At 34.8% G+C, this 13,310-nt stretch overlaps 1 protein-coding gene across 2 annotated transcripts in view; it reads right to left on the minus strand.

The window, feature by feature from the left end:
* Window positions 1-13,310, minus strand: part of PIK3CB (phosphatidylinositol-4,5-bisphosphate 3-kinase catalytic subunit beta) — a 181,214-nt gene that overhangs the window by 12,963 nt on the left and 154,941 nt on the right. For both annotated transcript variants that reach the window (XM_043874129.1, XM_043874130.1), the window contains exons 17-19: window positions 11,044-11,222; window positions 10,127-10,236; window positions 9,062-9,140 (exon numbers count right to left, since the gene is read on the minus strand). In XM_043874129.1, coding sequence (XP_043730064.1) covers window positions 9,062-9,140; window positions 10,127-10,236; window positions 11,044-11,222 — 368 coding nt within the window. The remainder of the gene's footprint in view (window positions 1-9,061; window positions 9,141-10,126; window positions 10,237-11,043; window positions 11,223-13,310) is intronic.

The raw sequence follows: 13,310 nt of genomic DNA on the forward strand, positions 1-13,310 counted from the left end.
ACAAATCAAGTAAAATCATTTTCATTGGGGTTTACTTTATAAGAATAATTAACAAACGTTTACTGAACTGAACCAGATAGTAAATATTTTAGGTGCTGTAGGTAATTAAATCATTTTGTACCTACAGCATAAAAGTGGTGATAAAAAAAAGACGGAAAAAGAAAAAAGGTAGGTCAGACCCCTCTGAGTTTGTGCTCCTCAGGAATAATTTCTTACAATCACACATTCCCCTCTTATCTACATATTTTTTTTTTATATTTTTATTTATTGACTGTGATAGTCCCACAAGAATACTGAAATTCAGTAAGTTTTTTATTCAGAAACTTGGGTCTTCCCATCTACTTCGCAATCTCTAGCATGAAGCTGCCAGTATTCAGTATCAGAATTTGTTGCAACCTGTGTGCTAAGTCACACACTAAGCACTGTGCTGTGCTTAGTCATTCAGTTGTGTCTGACTCTGCGACCCCATGGACTGTAGCCTGCATGGACTGTAACCCCATGGACTGTAGAATTTTAAAGAACAAATTACTGGTTATTTAAAAAATTTTTGGAAAACCAGCATATGAATAGGACTGTACCAATTGCAGTTGCTTCCTGGGAGAGGGGGGAAATCTGTGGCAGACCCAAGGTTTCCACCTGTCTGCCCAGCCCAAGTGACTCCTCAAGGGACAGAGAACCACCAGCAGGGCTCAGTGGACTGAAGCTTCTTGTGTAACCAGTGGTTACCCTTGGAAACTTTACTAGCACCCTCACACTTTTATCCTTAGCATTTGAAGTCACCTCATCTAGGTCTTTTGTCTACCAAATACAGTCTCCACCAAAATGCTAACTAGTCACAGGCCTTTACACTGGAAGTGAAGTGAAGTGAAGTCGCTCAGTCCTGTCAGACTCTTTGTGACCCCATGGACTGTAGCCTACCAGGATCCTCGTTCCATGGGATTTTCCAGGCAAGAATACTGGAGTGGGTTGCCATTTCATTCTCCATACATATTTCTTATGACTAAGTTATTGACCAAAAATTTGCTACCTATTCAAATCTACCTGTTCTATTTTTACATGTATATATTAGAAATTTCTGCTAATTTAAAAGCAAAAATCTTTTAAAATGACAATACTCAAAGGTCCCTTTTAGATGTACTATAATCTTACTTCTGTATTCCAATCACACCTACAAGTCCTATTTATGGAACAAAACCTATGGCAAATTGTTCACTCTACCTCAACAGTACTGGAAAAGTTTACAATAGAAAATTTCAAAGACTAAAGAACTCTTAAAAACAAACAAACAAAACAATGGACAATTACATACTTGGGCCACCAGAATACTTCTATAAACGAAGAGTTACTAGGTAAGTCTTACCACAATTTTTTCTGACTGCCAAATAATAAAACAACTGAAATCAAGTTTAGAGTCTGACAGACTGCAGTTTGGATCTAGCTCCACCACTTACTATTTCTGTAACTTTTGACAAACTGTTTAAAATCCCTTAAACTTTAATTTTCTCATCTGCTGAAAAGGAATTTTCTCATTTGCTTGTAAACTACATGACAGTACACATGTGAAGAACCTAATACAATACCTTGTTCAGTCAATAAATATCAACTGTTTTAAGTTTTTAATAAATTAAACCTAAAAAGAAATAAAGAAATACTCCTAATCTTGCAGGGATAAAGTCAACCCCAAGTGTAACTGTTGCTAGCAACCTTGTGGACAAAGTTGCTGTAGATACTAAAACACATAAAAAATAATAAAGTCAAAAAGCTTTTTAAAAGTTACAATTAATAAAGAAAGAAAAGGAGACTTCCATATTCCAGATATATAGATTATTCATAGTAGTGGCTCAGGAAGTTACTGACTTGGCTGACATTTTAATGTGCACGAGAAAAGAGACATGGCATTGAGTCCATGAAAGGCAGGATCTGGACTTGAAATCCTACACAAAGCTGGGGCTATAAAAGGGCTGTCAAACGTATGAAGAGAACTAGAAAACGTCTGCTCACTGATGACAGGATATACCATGAGAGTTTGCCTTAGGTCTACCCTGGGCCCGGGGTGGGCAATAAAAAAGGAGAGATTCATGAAAGTGCAAAAAACTCAAGCCTTCCCATATCCTTATGACACTCAAATATAATATGAAGTAAGAGAGCCTGAAGGCAAAGAATTAACATAAAAACTGGTTGCTCATGCATAAAGATCTTAGGCAAAAGCACTAACTAAACCAAAACTCATTTTTGGGAGGAACTTTCACACCCTAGGGGGCAAAGGACCCTCACAGAAAACACAATATTCACCAATAATGAATTCAAAACTAAATATTATTGACTACACAAGGAAATGAGTAAGATTAAGCATATAAATGAAAAGGTGATACCCTAAGAGAGAACAGTATGAAAGAGATGCTAAGATGATAAAGACATGAAAAGGAATACAAAGTATAAGAAGAAAAAAGTACAGTATGAACAGGAGAAGAGATATACAAAAATTAAATCAAATACAACCCCTAAATAAACAGTTATCAAAACAAACACACTACACTGATACACAAGAGATTAGACAATACTGAAGAGATAATTAATGAACTGGAAAACAAAATAAAAGAAACTACAAAAAAGATAAAAAGGAGAGAAATAGCAAAGATATTAAGAAGACATGTAGGACAGAACAGGAAAAGTCAAAATGTATCTACTAAAGTTTCAAGAGATTATGAAGAAAATGGCAATGTTGAAAAATATGGATTCATTCTGCAGAAACTAAAAGATGTGATTTTCTTAAAAAGATACAGTGAAAACGGGCAAGTAAAACTAAATCAAAAGAAATCCAAACACAGACAAATTATAGTAAGACTGTAGAAACAAAAGGCAAAGAAAAATTTTTTTCTGCAATGGGAATGAAAAAAAGACAGCTTATTTAGATTGACAGCAGACGTTAGAAAAAGACAACAGAGGTCAGGATACTATGGCATAACATCTTCAAGATTTCTAAGGAAAGTAGCTGTCAATCTGTATTTTCAAATTCTATAGCCAGGTAATATAAGCAAAACCAGGAAGTTAAGGGCCTTTGAAAATCCCTTCTTCTGTAAGAACAACAAGAACACTGGCAAAAAATTGTCAAGAATCAACTATTTCAGTAATTTGGAAATATAAAAATGCTTTGCACTGATCTGGGGAGTATTTCTTGAAGCAAATGGCCGAATCTCAGTTGTGTGTTTTACTGTTACTTATTCTAATCCCATCTACTTCCCACTTCTTCAGTAGACATGGCAACAAATCTCCCATAATCACCGTGATTACAGCAATCTGGTAGCCTCTAGAGGGGACAAAAAAGGGGCTGGAGCACCTTCAAAGCCTCATTTCTACATAACTGTCATTCTTTGAACTCTCTTGCAATTTCCAAGAAGATCCCACTAACAATTCTGTTTCTTTGATCTGACTGAGACCTTGCCTACTGTGAACTGCCTTTTAGCTAAGGGTGTTTCTCAAAAATAGCCGGGAATAAGGTGTTTAACACTGAGGCTGTCTTAAGGGTAAATAATAGCTGGGTCAAACAATAAAGAAAAACTTTGACAAAAAACTTAAAGGAAAAACTGTGGAAGGACATGTTCATAAAGGATATGAAAGACTACAACACATCCAAAGGAATCTAGAAGCTGCATGGTTGTATGCATTTCTGGGGTTGTGCAAAGGGATAGAAAAGAATTGAGAAGGCCCTAGCACTCACTTCTTACTAACTTTGAGGCTTACACAAATTAGGGGTCACAGGTCTAAATTACCTGGCTGACTCCTCAAGGTATGTCCCAACATGCACAAAGAAACCTCAGTAAAGACTGGAAGACTTAAGAATTCCAGGCATTTAAGGAAATCTGTGGTTAATCATTAGCTGACCAATAAACTAACCAAGCAGAGAAATCAGTGACCATGCATGACAAAGAACACAAACTTTACAAAATTAGTTCAGAAGTCGTGACATAAACAAACAACAATAACAAAAAAATCCAGAACAAGGGAGAGAACCTGATTTTCAAGGTTCACAAGATTAAAACCCTATATTAAGTATGTTCAAAGAAATAAAAGGAGCCATGTCTAAAGAACAAAAGAGAAATATAAGAATGATGAATCGGATTTTGTTAGTGATCCAGTGGTTAACAGTCCACCTGCCAATGCAAAGGACATGGGTTCAATCCCTGGTCTGGGAAGATTCCACATGCCGCAGGCCAACTAAGCCCAGGTACCTTGGCTTCAGAGCCCTACGAAGGCTGTGTACCCTGAAGCCCGTGCTCCACAGCGAGAAACCACCACAGTGAGAAGCCCATGCGTCCCAACTGGAGAGGGGCTCACACTCGCCACAACTGGAGAAAGCCCACATGCAGCAACTGAGACTTAGCACAGCCAGAAATAATTTAAAAACTCAGGGGAAAGTATGACGAATCACCAGAGTCTGTATTTAAACAGACAATTATTTAAATGAACCAAATACCATGACATTTATCAAAGGACTAGAATAATCCTGACTTTTATCACATACCTGGATTTCAGAATGTGCTACAATAATCAAAACAACATGAACCAGCACGAAAACAGACACATAAATCAATGGTACAGAACAGAGAGTCCAAAAGTAAACTCATTCAATGGATCAATCACGCGTCTAGGACAAGGGAAGCAAAACTATACAACTGAGAAAAAGATAGTCCCGTCGGTAAGTGTCACTGGGAAAACTGGATGGCTACATATAAAGAATGAAAACAATATCTTCTAACATCATATACAAAAATAAACTCAAAATGGATTAAAGACCTGAAACCACAGAACTCCTACAAGGGAATATAGGCAGACAATTCCCAATTTCAAAACTTACTACAAATTAATCAAGACTAAGCATAGAAATAAGATATATAGATCAATGAAACAGAATTTAGATTCTAGGAAAATTCCCTCACATTTATAGTCAATTCATGTTTGACATAAGTGCCAAGATAATTCAATGAAGAAAGAACAATCTTTTCAACAATGGTGCTGTGACAACTAGATACCAACACACAAAAAAACAAAACTGGACTCCTACCACGTACCATACAAAAATATTAACTAAAAGTGGATTAATGACCTCCCAGATAAGTGCTAAACTAAAATTTTCAGAAGAAAGCATAGGTGTAAATTTTCATGACACTGGATTAGATAATGGTTTCTCAGACCTGACACCAAAAACACAACAAGCTAAAGAAAAAAATAGATAAACTGAACTGCATCAAAGTAAATATTTTGTGCATCTAAGGACACTATCATGAAAGTGAACAAACCCACAGAATGGGAGAAAATATTTGCCAATAATGTATTCACTAGGAGTCTAGTATCCAAAATATATAAGGAACTCATAACTCAAAAGACAAATATAATAACTCAATTCAACAATGAGAACAAAACTTGAATAGGTATTTCTCCAAATAAGATATACAAATGACTGACAAGCACATGAAAATCTGGCCAAAATTATTAGTCATTAGGAAAATGCAAATTAAAATCACAATTAGAAAATTAACAAAATTGCAAGCTAGAAACTCACAAATACCAATTATAAGGGCAGGTTTTAACATACCTCTGAAGAGACAAACAAGTAAAACTTTAATAAGAATAGAGATCTGGACATAATCAACAAATTTGATATAACAGACCAGTTTATGATCTTACAGTTAATAAGTACAGCATCTGAAATATTTTCAATCAATGAATATCACACTCAATGTGATAGTCAGAAAAACTGGGCATATGGTAATGCATAAGTAATCTTAAGAAATATGACATTGATCTTACATAAGACCACAAAATCTGACAATAGTCAGGTACAATAAAATTAAGACATCATAGAGACACCAACAACAAAAAGGTTCAATGTAATTTGGGAGTCCAAATAATTTAAACTAGTTCAGGACTTGAAGAAATAAAAATGGAAATAATAAAACATTTAGAAGTAAATTCTATATAGTGTGATGTATTATAAAAAAGCACAAACAAGTACATTTTAAAACTTAGGTGAAAAAATTGATAGGAAAACAGTTAAGGCAGTTAGAAGAAACATATGTATGGTTTCAAAAAACAGAAATTAATGTCCCTCTAGCTCAAATGGTAAGGAATCTGCTTGCGATGCAGGAGACCAGGGTTCGATCCCTGGGTCAGGAAGATCCTCTGGAGAAGGGAATGGCAATCCACTCTAGTATTCTTGCCTGGAGAATTCCATGGACAGAGAAGCCTGGCAGGCTGAAGTCCATGAGGTCACAAAGAGTCGGACATGACTGAGCGACTAACACACATACAATGTACTGTTTCAAAAATCTGAAACAGAATTAACACAAGTAAAAGAAAGGAAACTATAAAGATGAAATCAATGATACAAAAAAAAAAAAAGAAATCAATGATACAAACAGAAATATAAGAAGCCCATTCTTTAAAAATACTAAGATTCAAACCTCTAAGACTAATCTAGAAAAGACTAATATGGAAAAAATACTGCATACAAAATAATTTTACAAATGTAGAAGGAGAAAAAAATTAAACATAGCAGAAGTTGTAAAATTACAAGAAGATATTAGAAATAGTATGGTAATAAATTAAAAAACAATGAAGAAATAGACCATTTTTAGCCTCAAAAGGGACTCAAGAAGAGTAGTCAAAAAAACCTAAATCCCAAAGAAGTCAACACTAGAACTAAACTTTTGGAGAGACAGAAAAGAAGTCAAGTTTAAAATTCAGAAAACAAAAGACAGCATCTTTAAGATAACTATACAGAGAAGGATTTTTTAAAAATAATACAAAAAGCATAAACCTTAAAGTAACCTAGGTAATTCACAGCAGAGAGAAAACACAATAATTATAAACACTGAAAAATTATTCAACCAAAGAAATGACAGTTAAAAGTCTAGGAGACACCATGTGATGTCCACTAGATTTGCAAAAAATGTAACAAGTCTGATTGGCAAGGAGGTATTTCTGGGGAGAAACATAACACTGGTATAAACATTCTGGAAGCCACGTGGGCAACAGTGGTAAGGCTGAAGGTGTACGTGCTTTATGACCCAACAATTCCACTTCTGGCTATATAAACTAAAGAACTCTTCCAAATGTAAGTAAAGAGAAGTGTACAAACTTTAGGTTCAAATGAACACAAATAGCTACTAATAGGGGAATGGATAAATTTTTGCATTTACTCAAAACATTAATATAGAAGTGAAAATAACAAATTAGAACTCTACATATTAAACTTGGTAAATCTCAAAACATGTAATAAAAGTAAACTGCAAAAAATTACATGTGATACAATAGTTATTTATTGGAAGTTCAAAACATTCAATGGATATATAATATATAGTTAGACACAAACATACATGTATTACAGTTTAGAATGGTAAATCTTGAGTTGTGAGAGAAGAGAAGATCATAAGAATGCATCAATTTTATCTGCATATTTAATTTGTCTTTTAAAAAAGTAAATATGAAAACACGTTAACATATGTCATTAGACTATTAAATGGCTACACAAATCTGGGCTTAAGAGCACAAAAATATTGTCAATCATCTATATTTCATGTTTAAAATATCTCACAGTTTAAAAAAGCGAAGAATTAAGTAAAAGATGAAGTTATTAATAACTAGCGTCGAAATCTTTTTAACTGTATGGCCCTATATCATGAAATATGTTTAATGTTTTTCTCTCCTTAAAAGGAGTACACTGTAGAAAACTAGAGAACCAGGTGTACCAAGGGCAGAGGGGATTGTATCATCTTTAAACCTACGACCCATAAGTAATGTCTATTATACCATTTTAGTTTCTGTAAACATTTTTAAATATGTGTCATTTTTCAGGAAGTTTTTCAAAAGGTTGAAATCATTCTATTAAAATATTTTTTGCATCTCACTTGTTTCATTTTGATGTTTGAAGAAAGTACTTTCCCCAAACTGGTAGCAATTCTCTATAAACAATACTTTTAAATACCTGAGATGTTTCATCATATGTGAAAGCTCATTTTTTAAACCATTATACTAATGAGCAAACGTTGAAAAGGGTGGCCCAATTTTTTTTTTACTATAAATAAAGCAAGAATGAGTACCTTTGTGCATGAATCTCTTTTCACATTTTTAATTTTAAGTTAAATTATGGAAATATTGGATATAGAGTATAAATAAGTGATACAGAGAGGTTTATATTAATTTACAATGGCATATGGCAATATTTTTGTTTCTGTTACTGCAACAGTGCTCCAGACTGTATTTCATTTAAACAAAATTTTTGGTAAGAAATCAATGGTATCTAATTGTTCTTTCAACTTGAACTTCTACCTTAGAACTAATGGTATTTGCATAATTATTAGCTTATTTATTTTATAACTTGAACAGCCTTTTCACATCTTCTCCCTTTTATTTATTTTTATGGACTCTTTTAATATTTAGAATTATTATCCCCCTGTCCTGTTCATTATGAATATAACACCTGGGGCGAGGCTTGACTTTGGTTTGTTGACACTTGAACCTTGTATTTTTATATAATTAAACATATCAACAGTGTTTGCAATTATCTGCTCTTTATCTTAAAAGATTTATAATAATTTAACTTTAAAAATCCATTATGTTTCCTTTTTCTTTATCACCATAAACCTGTTCTGCTCACTGTCTACCCCTCACAATGGTGGCAAGCAAAAAATCCTGAAAGTCCACCTAAAGACTTCCCTTTCAGGAAGGTTAGAAGAATCAGGGTTACTAGGCTGAAAAAGAAGAGGTGCAGGCCCTTCTCCAGCTTATCACTCTCGCGACCACAAATGCGTCTTTCCTGAGACCACCTCCAAAACCGCAGACTGGGATGTGACTCTTGCTGTCACAAGTGTAGTTTTACACTTGATGAGGTTTCAGTAAGAAAATGTATTGAGGGATTGTTGTAAACTATAAAGAATTATATGGATATGACTATGAACAACAACCAATAATAATATCAGGAAGAAATCAACAAGAAGTTTTTGAAACTTTGTCGTGGAAGGAATACAATATGAGATAAAAAGAAATTCACTAGAAATCTTACCGAAGGTCCAGACCAGCTTCTTTCCAGAGTAAATCCATCAAGCGCAGCATTTGGAGTGTCAACATATCCTGCCGTAAATCTAAGGGGGAAAAGCCCTTATATAAGTGCTTTATACTTGATGATTAATAACATTAACTTAAGATTAACTAATTCAGCCAGAATGAACTGGCTGGAAAAAAACACTGGAAAATAACTGTTCTGTTAACTTTTTTCCAGAATTTTAAATTTCTTTTAAAAACAGTTGTAAGCACATACAGTTAGGTTCACTTAATTCCATTTAACAGACCCAACACAGAGAAGATATAATGTTCATGGACAGGAAGAACCTGAAGAGCAATGAATTTCACATGATTTGCCTGCAATCACAAAACTAATGAATGGTGGCAATCATGACTACCTTCTGGTTGGTGTGATTACTTCAGAGGCATTTCTTTTATAAAATATGGGTAAAATGTTTTAATTAAAATATAAAACTATGGCAGCACTATCAAAATTGCTATCATTGAGGGTGAAACAGTTCACCAGCCCAGGTTGGATGCATGAAACAAGTGCTCGGGGCTGGTGCACAGGGAAGACCCAGAGGGCCAGAGGGATCGGGTAGAGAGGGAGGTGGGAGGGGGGATCGGGATGGGGAATACATGTAAATCCATGGCTAATTCATGTCAATGTATGACAAAAACCACTATAATATTGTAAAGTAATTAGCCTCCAACTAATAAAAATAAATGAAAAAAAAATTGCTATCATTGAAACAAAGCTATGAACATACTGAAAATATTCTCTCATACTTGATAAGCTTTTAATCAAAGGAATACACAGCGTTGTATTTTGAAGGGGAAAGGGAAGGTTTATTAGAACAACGCATGTAAGTAAGCTATACAAATCACTTTCTAAAAGGAGAAAAAAAGGGGGTTTATGATAGGTCAAATTCAACTTAATGACCATTAACAGCTACCGATTGGCTGCCATGTGTTCTACATTTTCACATCACCTTTCAGAGAAAGCAAACAGACAAAAAATGAAAACTACTAAGGAATTTGGCACTGTAAAGAACTCAATACATACCATCACCATTTTTAAAAATCACTCCAACTGAATCCTCACCAAACACCTTGTTGTTGTACACAAGCCACAAAGGCTTCATTTTGGAATCCATGTATTTACACTTCTCAACACTGAAAGGAACAAAGGGAAAAATTAGCCCACTTCAATTAAAACATATAGCAAGACTGTAATGTTGCCATGATATAGTAGGCCTGGGAAAACCCCTCACCTGTTCCATTCAGGTCTACAGAAGTCAGAACTAGAGCATTTCCTCTTGGCAGAAAAGCAACTGTGACACTAGCCTTGGTCAGCATGCAGTGATGACAAATGAGCTGAACTGAAAATCCAGATTTGCCCTTCTCACCACTATATTTAAAGCTCCTCCCTTTCTTTCCTTTTTCTTCTTTAACTTTTGTTATCATACATGGACAATAACAATCAGAATATAACACTGGATTGTGAGTTCATTCGTGACTTCCTAAAGAAGGATCAACTTTGAATCCTGATATACTGAACATAATTATCACTTTCCCATTGTTACTTTTGCAGGAAAAGTAAATATAAGAAATCATTTTCTAAGTTCATTCAAAAATTTCATTTTGAAGGAAAGTTTAATTAGTAAAAAATCTATGATGGCTGCCAACATTTTGCTTACATAAGACTTTCAACTCTAAGAAACCAGTAATATAGAAAACAAATTTAATTACATACAGCTGATAGGAAATTAATTTCCACTAACCCACTGGTAAATTAGCTAGAAGGCAAACATCCTATTAACATGAGAATAACTTTAGAGAACTTTAAGAGTTTCCTTCTTTAATTATATTCCAATTACCAACTGCAGTCTTCACTGCTCCCCTAAGGCAGTCACTCGGAAATCCCTCCTGCAACGCTATTTAAAGGGAAGTTCACCAAGCACAGTACAGAAGGTCACTTACTAGAGTTCTGAGAGGATAACACATGGGTTCAGAGGTGACTGCAGGTCAGAGAGCGCTTCACGGTAAGCATTCTGTTTTAAACAAGTGTGCATCGCTTCTTTCCCTTTGGCTCTATTTAGCTTCATTGCATTCAGTTTGATTAAACTATTCAAAGTTTTTAGTTTATTGAGAGCTTCAACCTGAAAAATAAGTTTCCACACCACCAAAATTCATTTCTGTTAAAAATAATATCACGTGGTACTATTAATCAATAACCATTTCCCTATTAACTCTCCTCCCTGCAACATATAGGCAGCATAATCAGCTAAAGTAAAATTAGTACTCTGTTTATGACAAATATATTATATACAAGGAAATAAATTTATTGTGAACACTTGTTACTTAAAGTATAACTTTTCAAATGTTCACAAATCCTTTTCTTAAATAAAATCTTATAAATTAGAGAAAAGTAGAGACCTAGATTGCAGGTAAGAAGATAAGTATGAAACTTTACTCAGAACTCTGTAGCTGAGTTCAACTAGAATTTGAAACACAATAAATCTGAACCACACTCTAACTCGGCAACTCAACCATACGAAAGGAAAATCTGTATTTTCAAGTAACCCTGGGATTGACATTACTATCTTTGTCATCACTCTTGTTTAACATTTTATCAGTATAATCTCTTTCCACTAAGGGTATGACGTAAATGACTGTACAATAAAATAAATACGAATACAGACAACAATAGCTGTTCTTCAAGTCTAAATTACTGGTCTTTACAATGAGGTAAACGCTAGCTATCAAAACTTGAAACTAAAAGTTGCTCAGACGTGTTCAACTCTTTTTGCAACCTGAAGGACTATACAGTCCCGGAAATCTCCAGGCCTGAATACTGGAGTGGATAGCCTTTGCCTTCTCCTTGGGATCTTCCCAACCCAGGGATCGAACCCAGCTCTCCCGCATTTCAGGCTGATTCTTTACCAGTTGAGCCACAAGGGAAGTGCAACAGTACTGGAGTTGGGTAGCCTTTCCCTTCTCCAGGGGATCTTCCCAACCCAGGAATCGAACTGGGTCGAATCTCCTGCATTGCAGGCGGATTCTTTGCCAGCAGAGGTACAAGGGAAGCCTCTATCAAAACTTATGCAAATAAAAAAAACTTACACAAGTAGTACAAGGGGAATCAACAATGGCCAACTGAATCAAATCATGTGTTTAAAAGTCAATCTTATTTTTACTAACTTAAGGACTGTCCAGGTCATATTAGTCAAATTCTTCAAGACCTAGCCTTGACCAGCCATATAACATAGAAAGGAATATTTCATTTTATTATTATGTAATTAAAACTGGAAACAACAATTGAGAAACATTAAATACATACATCAGCAGATAACCTGCATATAACAAGCATATAGAATATGTATGCAACACAACATGATCACTATGGTTTGCATTTCCATGAACAGATTTATTTTACACCATGTTTTCACTTCTGAATTTTGCTTCTATACAAAGAAACCACCAAGACTCTATAGGGATGTGAATTCAACATGCAGTTTCTACAAACAGGCTGAGGGCTTGCTCACAGGAAACTGGAAAGGTTCTATGTAGTTGGAAGATAAAATGAAGATTGCTGAAGCTTGCCAAGTTAGCCATCTGTCAAAACCACAGACAGCCCATTTCTCAACAATTTCAGGAGCTGTACAAACACTTGTGAAAAGGGAACTAGCTGAAAAGTGGACTATGCAAATAAGAACTTTTTGAAGTATTTCATATTTGAATTTCTTCCATATGTATATAGTTGCAAATTTTCAGGGCCTATCCATAATTATGTTGATATCCATTTCCTGGAACAATGTTCTGAATACCCACACGGCCATTAATCAAATCTTTTAAGTGTTTCAACACCTTGTCACACTGTAAGTTTACAGTGTAACAAGAATTGCCATGTAAAGGGTAAGATCTTCCCTTGACTGTTCATTAGTCAAGAAAGAGTAAGAATAATGTGATCCGACACATGTCTTATTTTTGCTGTTATAAAAGTTAAACTGGGGTTCTCAGAGAAACAAGAAAATGCTCAGGGTAGTTTGATCACAGGAATGAGTCCAAAGAAGTAGGGACTTTATCAAGGTGCGGGGGGTGGTGGTATCTTAATTGACTTTGTTGAAAGTTGAATTTTATTATTCATGCAATGAAAATTACTGCAGGGATTTAAAAAAGGGAATTATTGCTGTTTAGTCACTAAGTCGTGGTCAACTCTTTAGTAACCCTATGGACTAGAGCGTGCC

Source organism: Cervus elaphus, chromosome 19, assembly GCF_910594005.1.
Source record: "Cervus elaphus chromosome 19, mCerEla1.1, whole genome shotgun sequence".
In the NCBI taxonomy this organism is placed as follows: Eukaryota; Metazoa; Chordata; class Mammalia; order Artiodactyla; family Cervidae; genus Cervus; species Cervus elaphus.